The sequence below is a fragment of the Strigops habroptila genome, chromosome 5 (genome assembly GCF_004027225.2).
Source record: "Strigops habroptila isolate Jane chromosome 5, bStrHab1.2.pri, whole genome shotgun sequence".
In the NCBI taxonomy this organism is placed as follows: domain Eukaryota; kingdom Metazoa; phylum Chordata; class Aves; order Psittaciformes; family Psittacidae; genus Strigops; species Strigops habroptila.
In genome coordinates this window covers 73744882-73763423 of record NC_044281.2, presented here as the reverse complement: position 1 = coordinate 73763423, position 18542 = coordinate 73744882, and the positions used below count along the sequence as shown (strand labels likewise).

At 41.2% G+C, this 18542-nt stretch overlaps 1 protein-coding gene across 4 annotated transcripts in view; it reads left to right on the top strand.

Moving 5' to 3' along the window:
* Positions 1 to 15529, top strand: part of CCDC186 (coiled-coil domain containing 186) — a 37084-nt gene extending 21555 nt beyond the window's left edge. For all 4 annotated transcript variants that reach the window (XM_030485976.1, XM_030485975.1, XM_030485978.1 and 1 more), the window contains 11 exons: positions 85 to 204; positions 758 to 862; positions 1175 to 1273; positions 2008 to 2094; positions 2876 to 3018; positions 5978 to 6233; positions 6911 to 7100; positions 8192 to 8272; positions 9532 to 9742; positions 10711 to 10930; positions 11619 to 15529. In XM_030485976.1, the coding sequence (XP_030341836.1) occupies positions 85 to 204; positions 758 to 862; positions 1175 to 1273; positions 2008 to 2094; positions 2876 to 3018; positions 5978 to 6233; positions 6911 to 7100; positions 8192 to 8272; positions 9532 to 9742; positions 10711 to 10930; positions 11619 to 11702 (1596 nt within the window). In that variant the 3' untranslated portion in view covers positions 11703 to 15529. The remainder of the gene's footprint in view (positions 1 to 84; positions 205 to 757; positions 863 to 1174; positions 1274 to 2007; positions 2095 to 2875; positions 3019 to 5977; positions 6234 to 6910; positions 7101 to 8191; positions 8273 to 9531; positions 9743 to 10710; positions 10931 to 11618) is intronic.
* Positions 15530 to 18542: the final 3013 nt, after the last annotated feature.

Below are 18542 nucleotides of genomic sequence, written 5' to 3'. Positions count from 1 at the left end.
ATTTGACACTTGAGCAGGAGTCTTTGTTGTAGAAGCACTGGATGATTTAATACCTAAAATAAAATCCATGACTTTTTTACTTAGGATGGTGAAGCCACTCGACTCAGCAGGGAAATAGAAAAATTGAAAGAAGAAATCAATTCTCATATTATCAAAGTAAAATGGGCTCAGAACAAATTGAAAACAGAAATGGATTCACACAAGGTTAGTGAAGTGGTACTGATACCATGACATGAAAATGTAGTCCGAGGAATGTAGTTGCTATGCTATTTACTTTGTGTATATTACTAAAATCTGTTTTTAAAGTGTTTTAAAGCATTAATTTGAATCCCTGCAGCAAAAGCCACAACAGTGCTTTTAAAGATGCTGATACCGAGATGGAAATGTGGAAAGGAGATGAGAGGAGGATGTGTGTGGGAATTCTGTTTAATCTGGTGATCAACTTTTAATTTGGGTTGTGTTTTTTGTTGTTTTGTTTCTGTGAATTAACTGTCAGCTTAGTTTTCATGCGATGTTAAATCTATCCTCTGAAAATGTGCATGGCACATAACCAAGAGATCCTTTTGTTGTGCTTTCAGTGTTGGAAATAAAATTGCATAAAGTAATAGTTGAATGGAGGCAAGATGAAAAATAATGCTGGGTGGGTTTTTGTTAATTCTTTCCAGACTGACTTAGGAAACTTTTATTATGAGAAATGCTTTTCCCAGATAAAGTTAGATAAAGAAGTTTAACCCGTTATTTGTTACTGGTTTTATAGGAAACCAAAGAACGCCTCAAAGATGCAATGACAAAATTAACTGAAGCAAAAGAAGAAGCAGACCAGATAAGAAAAAATTGTCAAGAAATGATAAAGACCTATCAGGTAGGCATGTCTTCTCAGGACGTGAAATTAGTGGTTTTTTTTGAGTCTTCCTTTTTCCTCCGTTTCTATCTTAAGCTGTAGCAGGGATATCTTGTGTAAGCTACAAAGCTGAGATGAATAGTCACTGGCTTCTTTACTTGGAAAGTTGTTAAATAAAAGGGAGAATGATTATTATTCATTGACATGCAGTGTGGGGGTCTTGCTTGGCACATTCAGAATTATTAGATGTGATGTGAAAAGCTGTCTGTATGCTCAGAAAACTAGAAAGGGGAACATGAAACTCTAAAACTCCTATTTCTTCAATTCTTCTAGGAGTCAGAAGAAATTAAGTCAAATGAATTGGATGCAAAACTCCGAGTAACTAAAGGAGAACTAGAGAAACAAATTCAGGAGAAGTCTGATCACCTGGAGGTAAGTATGTGGTGTGGGGAGACAAGTTGGCAACTTAAAAATGACATGAATTTTTAATGTTGAAAATCTCATTTTAAGCTGCTTTCAACTTTTGGCCTGATACTACATCCCATACTACTATACTTAGATCCTACGTGTTTGCCTCCAGACCTGTTTTTTGGAGGATTTTTTCAATTACCTTGGATTCACTTATTAAAAATGAAGTTATGGGAAAAGTATGATATGATGAGGATGAAATAACTGCACTTTCATTTATAAACATGAATGTTGCTGTAATTTAGAGTACAAGTTCAAATGACAGGCAGGCCTTTCTCTGACTGGAATTTTGCCAAGGTATGTGGCAAAGAGAGACAGGAAACAGCCTCTGTTCTGTGTAGAGATTTGCTTGCCCAGAAGCTGGATTCTCTAATGATTTAGTACCTGCTCACAGCTCAGATGTGCATATGCCATCTTCAGAGTTAACCAAGTGCCATTTTGCCTAGAACTTTCCTCTGGGGCTGTTGTGGCATAGATTTGTACACCTAAAACCAGAGTCTGTATTCACACTTTTGTTCTCATTTCTTCTGAGAATAAAGAAGCTTTCAGGTTTTGCTTTTTGATTAAGTAATCCAAACCTTTAGGGTACCTGTTCTGCCTCAAGCCCTCTCAGCTGTTGTGGCCTGCATTGGCCTGGATGTTTTTGAGATGCCATTGTCCATTTCGATTTCTCAAGGAGCTTCTCACTCTTTAAAAAGGTGCATCATGCCAAAATAAAAGAACTGGAAGACTTGAAGAGAACGTTTAAAGAAGGCATGGATGAGCTTCGAACACTGAGAACAAAGGTAATGTGTGCTGTGCTGGATTGCAGTGGGGTGGGCTAAAGGCATAGTGTGGGGGTTTGGAACAAGACTCTATTCAATCTGTTAATTGTATTTTTACTTCTTTTGGAATAAATGGTGTGATTAGAGACTAGCTGGCTTGAGACTAGTAGCACTACGTAACTGTTGACTCTGGGTAGCCTTTCTCAGAGAGTTTCAGTCGATCCGTAGTACAACAATGTCTTGTTTCATGTTATACATCTTGTTTGACTGCAAAGTGGGAAGAAACGTTTTATTAAGCATCTTGTAAATTTAATAACTTTGGAGAAAGAAAAAAGTACTTGTAAACTCTTCCTACCTGTGAAACCAGTTTTATAGAGTACATGTGGCCTCTGGTAAGGAGTACCTGCTGTCCATAACTTCTGAGCAGAGTATAGATTAGTGTGCCAGTCTCTCTATGTAGAGCAGGGATTTACCTCAAAAAGATCTTATTAAAAAGGAGGAAGACTTAATATGGGGTTGGTTTGGAAAGATGATGGCTTTGGGTTCTGGTCCATTACACTGATGAGTTTGAGGGTTTGGACAAAATTAATGTTAATTACATTTGTTTAATTTGATTATTTTTTCCCTTTTTTTTTGGTCTGTTTTAATCTAAAATACTTCTAAAATGTTCTAAGCTTGGCTTTGAGCCACCAAGAAATAACACAAGAGCTTTGTACAAGAATTTAAACATTTGATCAGAATGATTCAGTTCTGAAGTTTGGGAGAACAAATAGTTTCTGATTTATTTTTATTTTCTATTTAGGTAAAGTGTCTGGAGGATGAGCGTTTAAGAACAGAAGATGAGTTATCCAAGTATAAAGAAATCATTAATAGACAGAAAAGTGAAATTCAGAATTTGCTGGACAGAGTGAAAACTGTGGATCGGCTGCAGGATCAGCATCAGAGGTACAGCTGTGCACTTTGGGGAATGGTTTAAAAGATTAACTGGGTTATGGAAAGTTTTTCTTTACTGAGATTATTGATGCTTTGATCTGATCTTTGATTTGAAAATCCCTGTCCTAACGTAAGTGGTTTTTTTCCTAATCTAAATCAATATTGTTAGCACTGGAGATAACCTTGAAAGTCTCTTTATTAGACAAGAGGATCGGGACTGATAAATCTAATTCAATGTCTGTCTTTATTACATTAAGTGCTTGCTTTCTGGCATACTCTTTAGGAAGTTAGGCCTTCTAGGTGTTTACCCAGTGCTTGTCTTACTGAAAGATTGGGAAAAAGCAACTAAACTGGAAAGACAGGTTGCTTTGAAATTGTGGTGAATGAATGAAGGTATTTAACAAAAATACTTGCATGTATTTGACAGATGCTGTATTCAGGTAATAGGGAGCACTTTTATTTCTAATGGGCTGGAATTCATTCTGCTGTGTCAAAGGTTGCTCATTTAAGAATGATTATTATGTGAGGGTCATAATAACCTCAGAGAAGAGTTGGGTTCGTGGACACTTCAGTAGTGTCTGAGTATAGTCATGTTTCTGTATGGTACATACAGAGTATACAAACGCTGGTGGTGGTGTGTAAATGCGGGTAAACAAAATGTCAGTTAAGCAGAACCACACATGTCCCTCCTGTGCTTTTAAACAGCTCTTACTACTGAAAAATATTTGGGTGATTATAGGTCTTCCTCAGGTTTAGGGAATAAATCATTTGCTGTGTGCTGGTCAGCTGTACTGGCACAGTGTCATGACCCTTGCTAGGGAAGCTGCAGTATGGCAGAGACAACTGAAGCTACATTTCCATCAGTAACAATTATTTATCACCTGGGATCTTGCCAAATGATTTAAAATGATTGTGATCACAGTGGGAAAGTACAGACTTGTTTCCTCAGTTATCTTTTCCTCTCAGTAATTGAGACATGCTTCAATATTTCTCTTATTCCTATTCAATGTGGATATTTTATTTAAGTATCCTTCCCATACAACACTCGTTATTCTTACATCAATTTTCATAGTGTGTTTTATTTCTCTCTTGGAATGACTTTAACATCTTTCCAGTACTCCATAGAAAGCTTTACAAAGTTGTGGAATCTCAACCAGAGGTTTAAAACTTGGACCGGTAAATTTCCATTACCATCTAGGAAAGAGAAGCCCTGGAATCTTGACCTCTGTTTTTCCTGTTGTTGTGTAGCATAAATAAACTTATGGCCTTCCATTTTCTTGCAAGAATATGGAAGGAATTTCATCTTAATTCACACAATCTTATCTCTTTTCTTGAAAAGAATAGAGGAGGCAATAGGGGTTCTTCCAGCCTAGGGAAAAGAAGATGGAAGGGAGACATCCTTAAATGTATAAAAGGCTATTACAAAGGGAATGTTGAGCTATCCTTGTTTGCTGGAGGAAGGATAAAAATGAGGAATTTTGCAGGAAAGATAGTTTGAATGCTGGGAAGAACTTTGTGGCTGAGCTGGGCACTGATTACATTCAGTGTTGCCTGGTCTCCTTTATTGAAGTACTTTAAGGACAAGCTAGAGATCTCTCTTTGGATGGTCTAAACACTCAATTTTGTCTAGTTCAACCCTGACTGTTAACTGGAGATTTTCCCTGTCATAATGAAAGAACCTATTTGGAAATGTAAAATATAAGCATAGCCTCCTGGCATGAGTTTTTAAGTGGGAGCTATAGGTGAGCTATTTTGCAGCATAAATCACTGAAATAAATCACTGCTGTAATTATTCAGTCTTAAGTCTTCTGAAATGTGGAATTAGCCTAAAAAACACTGAAGGCAGGGTGCCTTCTGATGTTATCTTTTGGTAGTGCAATGCTAGCTAACTTCTCTTGTCATAATCACAAACTCCTAATTCTCGTAGCTGGAAGCATATAATTTCTAGCAGTGGAATTCTAGTAGAATTCAGTTACTTAGTTTTGCTAAATTATAGTTAATTTTCAGAATTATTAATGATTTGGATTGCCTGAGCCTCACCTCTGCTTAAAGAAACATGTTGATACGGGATCGATTAAAGCGAATTGAGGCATCTGGTAATTGCACTAACAGGGAATTAAATGAGATGTGTGCCCTTGCTTTGTATAGCTTTATTTTGTTATTAAATTTGAATATACACAGTCCCTGTGAGAGAGAGAGAGGTGAGAGGTTTTTCTGCTGCAGTTGGAAGATAAGGTTTTAGAATGCTGTAGGAAATCCTATGATTGAACAAGTAATGAAATAGTATTGCAAGAGCAAATGAGAGGAGGAAATTTTTAGTCCGTAACTTTAACAGCTGTTTAATTTTGGAATTAATTTCACTCACTGAAAGATATAACTGTGACTGAAGATACAGCCTTTCTCACTCAAGTGGATTGCAAGTGGCAGATCAAGTGTCTCCTAATGGGAGTGCTTCAGTAGAAACAAGAACTGTTTTGTAGAGGGATAGTAGGGTGAGACATGTCCTTTGAATGGAACTGCACTGCTTGGATAAGGATGTTTGAGAAGTCACTGTGCTCCACTGGTCTGGAGAAGCTCAAAACTGGAGTATTTCCCCATCTCTTAAAGACAGGTCCTCTTACAGAATGACCACCCTCATTGGGTTTGCAGGCCTTCCTCTTACCTATAGGATCTGTTTTTGAGGGGTTTGCTTATACCCTATACAGAAGCTCATGAAGTTGAATACAGAGAGATGGTCTTGAGGAAGCAAATGACTACACATCGTTCTGTGGGATACAGATACCTGTTACATGTCATGAAATGGAACCTGCAAACTCCCTTGGCATTTAAAATGATCCAGTGACTAACAGATGCCCAGCCTCATTAATTATTCTTCTGCCTTATTTGGTCTTGACCTGAATGCTTTTATTTCAGTAAGGTTTCATATCCTCAAGCTCAAGTTGTCCCTAATAAGATGCAATTGTTTTGACAGAGATGAACAAGAAATCAGTGCTTTAAAGGAGGAAGTAGATGGTTTCAATTCTCTGATTGCTGATCTTCAGAAGGACATTGAAGGTAGTCGGAAAAGAGAATCCGAGCTATTGATATTCACTGAAAAATTAACCAGTAAGAATGCACAGCTTCAGTCTGAAAACAATTCCTTACAGAGCCAGGTGGATAAGCTTTCTTACAGCGAAAGAGAGCTGCAGAATCAGCTGGAAGGTGTTCAACAGACTAAAGATGATCTGGTGAGTACAGTGTGCAGCTTGTTTTTTGCTCTAGTAAGATGTCTGATACTGATAAAAGAGGTGGCACATGAATTCCACCTTGTGTCTTTACTTACCCGACCACAACTACTCACTGAGTTTGCCAGTTGGACAGAAAAATAGCAGTGGGATGTGAACACCTCGTGTTCCTGGGGGAAGAGAAATCCTGAGGTACACTGTACTGGAATGAGGGGGTGTTACTGTGGTGCTCTTCTTGTCTTGGAGTACAAAATAGGTCTCTGTGCAGCTGTCATTGAAACAATCAAAATGTTGTAATTTCAGGAATGTGTCACTGGGAGCTGTTTCCTAGGTCCTGTTTGTACTATGAGATAAATGTAATTTGTAGTAAAATCAGTGTGTTGTGGAATGTAATGTGTCAGCACTGAAGAGCTGTGTACAGCCATGCAGAGCTGTGGAAGGAAGACTCCTGAACTACCTCAAAAGCACTGGCATGATGTACTGCATCATGCAGAACAGGATAGTTCAGGAGTCTTCCTGCAGCGTTGCACTCTGCTGCCTGTTAATTTGCAGTGGTAGTCTTTAGCTTAAATAATAAATGTAAAATGAATGAGTCTCAAGTGAAAAGTGCAGAGTTACGGCTTAGTAAGGTTAAGCTGGCATTCTTTTGTATATGACTGAAAATAAAACTGCAATTTCAGGCCACCAGGTTACAGAAGGAGGAAGACCAGCGAAAGCTGGAGGTTGAGACGCTGCAGGCTCAGCTGGCTTCAGAGCAGGAAGAATTAGAAGCACTGAAGACCCACGTGGACGAACTGAAAGATGAATTAGCTACCCAGAAGCGCAAGCATGCAGCAAACCTGAAAGATCTTGCAAAACAACTTCAGCTAGGTTGGTATTATTTTCAGTTGCAATGAGTCAGCCCCATCTGTAGCCTCCTTCAGTGTCTGGTAGAGTTGAGGGTCCTGTGTAGTTTGAGTGTGGCCCTTCAAGCTCTCCCTGTTTCTAAAGACAATGAGAGTGAGTGAGCAAGTTAGAACTTGTAGAGTAGAAACTGCAGTTCAGGAAACAGTCCTTAGTGCCCATTTTCAGTCTTAAATACAGCTTTTGAAATCAGCTTAGACATAAAATGAAAGATTTATTTTCAATAGAGCTTGGTCTTTGTTATCACGTATATGACTACAGAAATGTCACTGTGGGTATATATGGATCCTGGTCTGTGTAGGAGTACATTCAGAAGTTGCTAGAAGTTTCATAGTTGCTGAGTGTACCAGGAATTGCTGGTGACAGTTACTTTTTTTTTTTTTTAGTGTATTTAACAGAGTTTTTAAAGATAGATGTGGAGAGACTGATGACTAATTCTGTCAACAAATAGAAGTCATTAAATACCCAATAATGCATATGCTCTGAATGCAAATCGATTTGAATATCATCAAATCTGTTTGAAATGCCTTACACAATGCCAAGAGGATCTCTTCCCTCAAACAGTTCCTCAAGAGTTCCATGTCTCTTCGTGTACATAAATGAACAGCTCTTCACTTTCCCTCTTGATCCCTGCTGAACTGAGTGGTGCTTCTGGCACAAGTACTACGCTCAGTTCCCGGTAGTGATATAGTTGAGAGAGCTCAGAACAGAGTTGCCATTCTGTCATTCACTAGTTATTTACATGGCAGTCCTATTGAAAAGTAAAATCAAATTTAAGTCTTACTATTCCCACTTAATCCTGTGGATGACAACTTCAGCTGACAACTGCTGCAGGGTGTAGGGATCATTGTGGATGTTGCATTGAGGTGCTTTGTGATTGGGGCAGGGAGAGGAAAGGAGCTATTTGGGGTTTTTTTTGAGGTGCTACCATTACCTTCCAGTTGTCAAGCCATGTTAAATCAGTGCAGGTCAGAGACGACTCGAGTTTTTGTGTATTGGGTAACAGATACTTGGTTTTTAAGCTGCTGTTGGTAACCATCATTTTGTTGTACTTTTAGCACGGAGGAAATTGGATCAGATGGAAAATGGTAATTATGACAAAGAAGTCAGCAGCATGGGGAGCCGTTCCAGTTCATCAGGTAATATAGCACATAGCAGGGCTGCCAGAGCAATCCTTCCATCTTAATAAGGTTGCCATGGCTTGCAGCCCCGAGCCTTGCTCTTTCTGTGCTTGTGCAGACACAGTGTGTGGGCAGCCTCCCAGTAAAGCTGACAAATAGCCTTCAAGCGACAAAAGGCACTTGACTGAATGCATTTGTAGGCTCTTATTATGAGACTAACGTTTAGTGTTTATAATGTTTATATATTCTCATTCTTTTTTGATGCCTACCTTTTTTACTTTGTTGCTTTTATGTTCAGAGGACTCCAGTTTATATAGAGAACCTTCATACATACTGCCAGAGGCAAAGATGAGCAGTGGTTTCCAACCTTGTTTAATTGCACTATTGACAGTTGTAACTGTGTAAATGAGAAATCAATTGGCTTGTTTAGAGGCATCAGTGTATCTGTGTAAAACTCATTACTTTCTATCCAGTTAGAAGTAAAGTGGTTATCTTTAGCACTGGAAACAACATCTGTTTTCTTCCTCAATATCTTTGGGTTTTAAGTTGGGTTAGTTCTGTCAAAGTGTTCTGTAATCTCAACTGTATGAGAAAGATAAATACTTAGAAGAAGAGGAAGAAAATACTTCAAGCTCTAAGTGATCAATGCTGCAGAGTGTTTATACGTAGGGCTTTTGTCAGTCTGTATGGTTTTCATAGTGCTGCAGTTTTAGCGGACCAAAACATAAAATCATAGAATCAGCTAGGTTGGAAAAGACCTTTAAGATCATAAAGTCCAACCGTTACCCCAGCATGGCCAGGTCCACCACTAAACCATGTCACTGAGGGCCTCATCTACACGGTTTTTGAACAGTTCCAGGGACAGTGATTCCACCACTGCCCTGGGCAGCCTGTTCCAATGCCTGAGCACCCTCTCTGTGAAGAAATTTTTCCTAATATTCAATCTAAACAGGTATGTTTAAAATCAGCTCAGGCTTGTAAAAGCAATATTAATGAATATGAAGGTATTTATGGAGGAATAAGTATTACTGAAGCAAGCACACTAATGCTAAAGGAGCTATGCCCATGCTAGGGGACTGCACTGTTGACTGTGCATGTATCACTTGAGTGTTAAGGACTGTTTATATAAAACCCCACTAACATATAAAGGAAACTGACATTCTGAAGAAAATATTTTAAGCTTCCAAAATGTAATGAATATGTACAGTGCACTAATGGAGACATTTTGCCTGCTATAAAAGCAAAAAGAGCTTTTACAAATCCGAATGTATTTGCAGGGTCCCTGAACGCACGCAGCAGCAATGAGGATCGGTCGCCTGAGAATACTGGTTCTTCAGTAGCTGTGGATAGCTTCCCAGAGGTGGACAAGGCTGTCTTGGTTGAAAGAATACTAAGGCTACAGAAGGCACATGCTCGAAAGAATGAGAAGATGGAATTTATGGAGGATCACATTAAACAACTGGTAGAGGAAATCAGGAAAAAAACAAAGTATGTTCTGAGTTCTGTTCATACAGTTTTTCACTGTTGAGCTAGTGCATTAGACAAGTATTCTGGATTTTATGTCAGACAAGTAACTGAAAATAATAAGAATATTGCAGTGACAGTAAGTCTCTAAAGTGGGATTTGTCTTGGGGTATTTTTTTCTTTATCTTTCCCCAGCAGTTACAGAAATTGCTGATTTGTCCATTACTAAATATTTTCAGGAGGAATAGACTGGTGCAACTGCTTTTTGGGTAGCAAAATGGTCAGCAGGTGGCTGATTTGAGGTGGACTGCTGCCACTGGCTAACAGGAGAGTCCATTCTCCTCATGTGCTTAAAAGGGTGCTGATTGTGTGTGTTTGTTTTGGAAGGAGAATCTGCATAATTCCAGATGGTAGTCTGGCATGCCTGTCAAACAGACAATGCATCTGAGCCAGAGGTGGTCAGGATTTAACACGAAATAAGATTCCACTTACATGGAAATCTCATCTCGTGAGATGATGTCTGGTACTTCATTTAGGAGGGGAAGAAATTGTGGCATACACCGTCCTCTGGAAAGTCCAGTTATCTGTTAAGTAGAGCCCTTGCTTAAGGAGCCTATACATTTGTGCCTATCTGGTGCCATTTAATAAACATGATCACAGCTCATGAAGATTCTTGAGCAGAGTCTTGTTGTCTCATCTGTAGAAGGCTTAAGATTCCCTGTCTACAGTCTTTCAGCAAAGTAATGGCATTTTTTGCTCCAGTAGCAATATTACTTCCTCAGAATACTTCTAAGTATGTAAACTTTGTGCATTGTAGTGACTGAGCTTACCAGCACCTCCTATAGCCATTTTGGTATCCCATGTTTTCCATGACCTAGAAATTGCAGGAGTTGATTTTTACTGCCTTAAGCAGGAATCTGAAGCTACTTCAGTATCTGACTTTTCATTGCCTTGTAATGCTGTGATTTTCCTTTCAATCTTTTTTCCCCCAGGATTATTCAGAGCTACATCTTGAGGGAAGAAGCTGGAACACTGTCATCAGAGGCCTCTGACTTCAACAAAGTACACTTGAGTAGACGGGGTGGGATTATGGCATCTCTGTACACATCGCATCCTGCAGACAGTGGTCTCACCTTGGAACTCTCCTTAGAGATAAACAGGAAGCTACAGGCTGTGTTAGAAGATACATTACTGAAAAATATTACATTGAAAGTGAGTAGCTCTGCCAGTTATCCCACATGTTCTTGGGGTTCTGAGATACTGCCTTCAAAGAGATGCCTGCTGTTAAAAGGAGGTGGTTTTTCAGAACCCAGCTCAGTGTGAACTGGTGCCGCTGATAGCATTGGCTAATCAAAGATTAAGGTAACATAATTCATGCTGAACGCCTGTTTTGGGAGCCTTGTAGTATGCTGCACTTCTTGAAACACATTCTGGGCTGCCTGTGCACATAAGGGTCTTTCCATGCTTTCCCTTAGGGAAATGGAGCCAGGGCACAGTCGCTACATGCCTGGCCCTGTGCCCTGTTCAGCTACTGGGGCAGTGTGTCTGCTGCAAGGGAAAGATGGCAGGCTGGAAAATGTTGTGCAGGCTGCCAGCTGGACTGCAGTGTTCTGCAGGAGTTGGAAATCTCGTCCTATAATCATCATTTCCCTTGAACACTATACTTTCTAGAGAGCTTGTAGAATATTAGTAACTGCAAAAAAAGACTTGCTGAGAGCTTTGCATCCTTTGTTGAAATGAGCTTGGTTTGCTCCAGCTTGTCTAATCATTTGTGCTTGTTCTGGATACTTGAAAGTAACAACCTGCTGACATAAACAGTAATTTTGACTTCTTGGTGCATTTTGTGCTGACTCACTTTCCCTGTATAACTTCTCCTATCCTTTCTTTTTTGCCCCCAAAGGAAAACCTTCAAACTCTTGGAACAGAAATAGAACGGCTTATTAAACACAAGCATGAACTGGAACAGAGAATAAAGCAGACATAACTAAAACTTCTATGGAATAACTAACCCGAAGATGCAGAAAAGGCAGGTGCTCCAGACCACTGTTTTTTTACATTTTCCCTGGAATTTGATGGCCTGCCAGCACAAGCATCTGCTAGTTTGCATATACAACCTTTAACCCTCCAGGCTAACTTATGTGAGAGACCTACAGGGTTTGGCATCAACATGGTTCTGTCTCCTCAGTACCAGCCTGAGGTGTTGCTGACTTTTACTACACACTACATTTATCTAAACCTTTTCTCTGAAATGCCAGACAGATGCTTTGCAGTGCATACTGTGTTTTGAGTGAGTTGCAGTAAGATTTTAATTCCTGCACTGTATAATGAATGAGCCTCTTAATGATGGAGCTTGAAAAAAATAAAACCAATTATGTCTTAGTTGCTGTGGAACATATCCAGTGTTACTGAGCTTTAAGGGCTTTCAGACATCATTTCCTCTCTTGCATATTTCTGATATTTAGGTTGATGAAGTGTTACTGACATTCGCATGGAGAAATGCTTCATGACAAAACTTCATTTTTAAGTGGTGGCCATGATATTGCATATTTTCTGCTTTAGATTAACATTCAACTGGTCAGTTTCTTTAGTCAAAAGAAGTGAAACTATGGGATTAAGCAGCTTTCTGATTCATTTGTTGAGTGTGTGTAATTGAAACAAATGTCACTTTGACAAATCCTGTAAATCAGACATATGGATCTAAAGAAATCTGATAGCAGATAACTGGTTAATAAAGTTCTCTGGCTTTGTGCATAACTAACAGTATTTTAAAAGTAGGAGTTTTAACTGCCCATTGGTAGGTAGGTACAGGTAGACATCATGGTTGCATTTGTTTTCAGAGACAAATGGAAGCTAACAATTTTCTGGCTAGGCCAGCCAGTGAAAGTAATGGTATGAAATGGGAAATGTGTCTAAATGGGATTTTAATCTATTGGTTGGACTGTGAAATCTGGGCGACTTCTTAATTTTACTGTTGTGAAGAATTAGTTGGTCAAAATGGCACGAACTGAGAACTGTTATTTAGTCCTTCAGTGGCTGACAGGGTGATGGAGGAAAGAAATATCAAGATGACAAGATTCTGTTTAGTCATAACATCATGTTCACAATTGAATTCTGGGATAAGTCATTTACAGGATAAGAAATCTCTATTCCAGCAGTAACTACATAGTTTCTATATTTATTGCCTTTTGACCAAAATGAATTGACCAGATCACAGTGTAAATAGATACTTTGGGTTTTTATTAAATACTTGAACTTCCCATTATCATGGAAAAAGATTCAATGTAAATTTACTATAGCAATGCTTTAGCTATTTTAATTAGGAAGGATATAGGGCTTGGGAAACTGGGAATCTATCTTACTGCAGGCACCATTTGCATCATACACAAAACAAGGGGCCTGAATCCAGCACACAGGAGGATAATTAATCAAAGCATCTCAGTGATTTGGGGTGCGTGCTCCATTTTTGGATGCCACTGAGTCACTTGAGCTTTGTAATGAACCAAATCGAGCAGAAGGGCCTGATTTGCTTTGAGTAGTCTGGTTCAAGACAGTGCCACTTCATTTTTACTTTAAAGACGGGCATCTCTGAAAGTCCTTGTGGGATCAACACCCGGTTTGCGATCCAGAAGAGCTTCAAGAGTCTTGGATAGCAGGTCCCTTGGGTGTCAAAGGGTTAAGTATTCCTTTAGAAAGGGGGGGTGGAAACAAATGATTTTAAACCTGACTGAGCATTGTAGAAACTGAGTCTTTAATCTGGGTGGGTTTTATACATCTATTTTTCTAATTCCTGAGAGCATTATCTGAAGTGTTAGGGAATTTGGACCAGTGCAGTCATGGGACTACCTCTGCTTTATTGTTGTTTAAATGATGAGAAGAGGAAAATACCTGGCTCTGCTGAAACAGATTTGTCACCAGCTTCCAGGGAGTGAACAGGCAGTTTGTGACTGAACTAGACCTTCTGCTGAAAGGAAGTGATTAGAACAATTTGCATGTCAAAACATAGCTTAGCTCTTGTATGTTTGTGTTTTCACGTTTTAATGTACCAGATCTCTGGATATTTTCAACCATTCAGCTGAATGACTCCAGTATTTTAGATACCATGTTAATACTGTCATCATTTAATGTATGTTCTCCAGGTGTACAGTGTGAATGAAGGAGAGGTGTGGAGCAGATGGAACAAGTGCAATGACATTGTGGAAATTCTTACTTCTTTTTGGCATGGTTTTTTCTCCTTTTTAAGTTATTTGAGAAACCCAGTTAGCTGTCCTCCTGCCCTGCTGGAAATGCTGCTTCCTCTCTCTGTAGCATTAGTAGCTTCTCAGGCTTTTCCTTGATTATGGAGACACACAGAGTAGCCAAAATATCACGTTATTTTCATGGACCAAAGTCACCTTCTACAGGTGTTCTTTTAAGCATACCTGTTACAGATGGAAATTTCACTCTAGCTTGCACACTGGCAAATTACTATCCATCAAGCCCAGAATGTGATGAATAAATACATCACAGGCTCAGCCAGCAACTTTGCTTCACAGTGTTGCTCGTTTCTGAGAGGCAGTGTTGTATTAGCCATAGAAATGCTGCGGGCAAGCCACCTGCCTGTTGATTCCGTGGGGTGGATTGTCAGGAGTGTGATGGTGTTGGTGCACGTAACAAGAACACTTCCTCTGAAAGGTGGGATTCTATGGGGTGGTTCATGCAAGTGAGCAATAGCTGGTGTGCAGTGGGAGCAGGGCCTGTGTAGCAATCACATTTCACTTACCCTTGTGTGGGAAACTTCATGTGATGAACCTGAGATTGAAAACTGTCCTTGGATAAACTGAATTCTAGAGATAAACTGATTAATTTTGAAGGCAGACTGGAGCAGTTAACTGCATAGCTGTCACTGAAATTCAGTATCCATTAGGCAGGGAATTGCCACAGGCTGCTTTTTGAAAATCCCAAGCTTGCAGCTAGTTGTGTCCTACAGGCTGAAACATCTGTTTCTTAACTACTCTGGGTGCTCTTCAGATTCAAACATTATGCATCCAGATGTTGTTAGAGGCCCTACAGGAAAGCTGCATATGCTTTTACCCCCCTCTCTAAAATCCATTGCTGTCAGTGTCTAAAGCCAGACCCTCTGAACTGAAGAATATCATCTTATGCTATAGAAATCAGTGGCTAACTGCCATGTAGACTTGTGCAATAGTAGTCTCCGCAAAACAGCAGAGGTCAGTTTGTTCCTCAGACACATTCTCATCATCCTCACTGGTTGCTGCCAACACCTGCAGCATCCGGCTGATAAAACTGAAGCTACTCTTGAGATATCTTTCATCACAATATTTTGGTTCATAACTAAAAAGAAATAAAAGAATATCGCGGATCTCTGGCTTCCGAGTGTAAAGCTGAGAGCCTTTATGCTGCAGAGACCCCAGTCGAGGAAGGGGCTCAGAGAACAAGGTCTGTCCAAATGGGGCTTCACCCTTCTGCTGTCAATGGAAACGGCTGTGATGGTAAATAGCAGCAGTAGGTGGCACTAGAAATCAGAGTTCCCGTGTCTCCACAAGGACCTAAAACCTGGCAGAGGGCAGACAGAGGGAGCTGAGTGGTGGTTAGAGCTTTTCCAGGATGGATAGGGGCTTCCTTCCCACTTTTGTGTTCTAACTGAAGCTATGTTGAACCTTCCAATATCTGTATGTATGTTGTCTGAATATACACAGAATGTCTATTGATTTAATTTTGTAGATACCCATTTCTGTATAAAGTTTTTGAAGATATCACTATACTTTATGTATATATTGTACTTTGAAATAATAAACATACAAATGTATGGAAGTCTCTTTGGGGCTGTGGTTTGTACCGTTGTTGTTTACTGCTGCCTGGCTCTGGGTTGTGCCAGTAGCTGTCAGGGAAGGCCTGTGGTGGTGGCGAGGTGTTCCATGGTGGATGGTCATCTTTAGTGAGTGGGAGCCTCCCCTTCCTTCTCACAGGGCTTCTCTGGGCAACCTGTGCCAGTGTCTCACCACTCTCATAGTGAAGAATTGTTTCCTAATATCTAACCTAATCTTCCCTTTAACCTCCCCAAGGTTAAAGCCATTCCTCCTTGTCCTGTCCTTACATGCCCATGTAAAGAGTCCCTCTCCAGATTTCTTGTTGGCCCTTTTTAGGTAGTGGATACCTTGAAAGCAGCTGAACTGCTAGTAAACTGCTCTTACCAGCATGTGCATCCAACTACACACAGCTACAGGGCATGATGTGCGGTTGGAGGCGTTGCTACTACCCACAGCTTTGGCAGGGTGATTCTCGGCGCCAGCCCGATCTCCTCTTGTTGCATTATCCGAACAAGAGGTGGCAGTGCATCTCTGCCGCATACCTCTGGTGCTGCGCCTCAGGTCTGACAGCAAAGCCCGGGAGGAGCGGGCTGCACGCCTTCCGTAGGATCCCGGACTGATTTGGGTTGGAAGGGACCTTAAAGCTCATTCAGCTCCAACCCCTGCCACAGGCAGGGAAACCTTCCACTAGAGCAGGTTGCTCCAAGCCCCTGTGTCCAACCTGGCCTTGAACACTGCCAGGGATGGGGCAGCCACAGCTTCGCTGGGCACCCTGTGCCAACACCTCAGCACCCTCACAGGGAAGAGCTTCTGCCTAATGTCTAATCTAAACCTCTTGGGAATGGGGGTGAGACTTTTCCATCCTAAGGAGAGGTGATAGGTGTGCATCAATTCAGTACTGCTGTGAGCTACTGCCAGTTCCTTGAGTCCTCCTTGCCCTTGTGTAATGTGGATTTGGCAGTCCCAGTAGCAAGGGCTGATTCCCTTGGCTATTGCTCCAGATTTGGGATGCTATTTGCTGCTCTGGTTTATTTATTTCCTTGCAGAAATCCAATGTAGTTTGGGTTTTGGCCATGATAGTATTGCTTTAACAAAAAAACGAACAAGAAGTGATGCTGTCAGGTTGCTGGCTGTTCACTGTGCCTATGCTTACATTAATCTAAGGATCAGATTGGTGTGGGATGTCCTGCCCTTGCAACCTGATTGTAAGGAGATGTAAAAAGGGAAAAAGGAATGGGATGAAGGGGATCATTTACGCAGTTGATTCTATTATGTCCCAGAGTACCTTAAATGAGAGGTGTCCTCTTTTCTGTTGAAATGTGATGGCAAACTACCACTGCCTTCCTAGGTGAGGGCTCCCAGTAAGTCTTCTGGTTACTATTACCTGTATGAATTGTTTTACAGTTCACTCTTTTCCTTCCAGACTTTCCCACTGAGCAGACACAGCTCTTTGTGACAGATGTGACCAAAAACCAAGATTGATTTGTGCTTCCCAAGTACTCAGCACTGCTGTTTGGAAACAACAGCCTGAAATTGAACTTCCTCAAATGCTAATTTTGGCTTCGGTGGTGTTTTCGAGTACAACAACTTCTCACCCCGTTGTTCAGCAAGGTCTGTGTTTCAGAGTGACACAGCACAGCTCTATGTGCAGAGGAAGGGTTCTCACAGCACATTAGTGTTGAGTACTCAGTCCTGAAGTAAGCCAGGCTGATACTGGAGCTATTGGGTAATAAATCCATAACCCAGTGCTAGCAGTTCATTGTCCAGCTGACTGAAAAGAGGAAATCAGTGCTGCTGTTTTCCCTCCCTCCCTGCTCTATTTCAATGGGGTTTTTTAAGAAGAGGTATGTTTGGGTTTTGTTGCTGCGGTTGTTTTTAGGCTATTTTGCATTAAACCACAGTGGGTCTGTGCCAGATTTTGCAAGATTTCTGCATGCATAAATGTAACCGTTGCAGCAGCAGCATGCGGCTGAACAAGTTGTTCTCATCTAATGTGTATAAATGTGCTGTTCAATGTGTTTGTTGCTGTTCTGCTCCGGTGGATGCCCTGTAGCAAGGAAATCCTCCAGCCTTCAGGTTTTACAGGGCTCTTTACCATGTGCAGCTGCACACTGGTGTCAGAGGGGCTTCTCTATTGCCTCCAGTGAAGCACTTTGCTAACTAAAAGGCTGAATCCATCCGGGTCTGCACACTATGGACTTCTAAGAAGTTCCTATTTAAGAATAATCCCATGTGTGTGGAATAAGGAGAAGCAGCAGATGAGAGCATGGAGAAGTCTGTGAGCTCTAACCAGAATGCTGGTGTTTGACATGAGGTAGGTGGGCAAAGCCTAGCAGGCACCTCCAGGGTGGCTTATGAGTCTTTAAATGCTGCCCTGGGCTATCCAACCTCAGCTCTTCAGGAGCCAGTGCTGCCTTTGAGGATGGAGATGGCTGGAAGCAAGGAGCAAATGCAGGGCAATGTCTTTTCAAGGTGTGATCTGCAGCCAGAGGGTTTGTGAGGCTGCGCTGTGAAAGGAGCTCGTTAAAAGAGGAACACCTCTGCTCTGGAGCCAGGCTGGGAGAGCTGGGCTGGTTCAGCCTGGAGAAGAGAAGGATCCTCAAGGGGAGACCTTAGAGCAGCTCCAGTGCCTGAAGGGGCTACAAGAAACCTGGAGAGAGGCTTTGGACAAGGGCCTGTAGGGACAGGACAAGGGGAATGGCTTTAACCTGCCAGAGGGGAGACTGAGATGAGCTCTGAGGCAGGAGTTCTTTCCTGTGAGGGTGCTGAGGCTCTGGCACAGGGTGCCCAGAGAAGCTGTGGCTGCCCCATCCCTGGCAGTGTTCAAGGCCAGGTTGGACACAGGGGCTTGGAGCAACCTGCTTTAGTGGAAGGTGTCCCGGCCCGTGGCAGAGGGTTGGAACTGTATGAGCTTTAAGGCCCCTTCAAACCCAAACCAGTCTGGGATTCTATGAAAAATGACTCTGACAATACTATATCTGAAGTAATTTTAACTCCAGTCAGTGCCTGGCACGGGG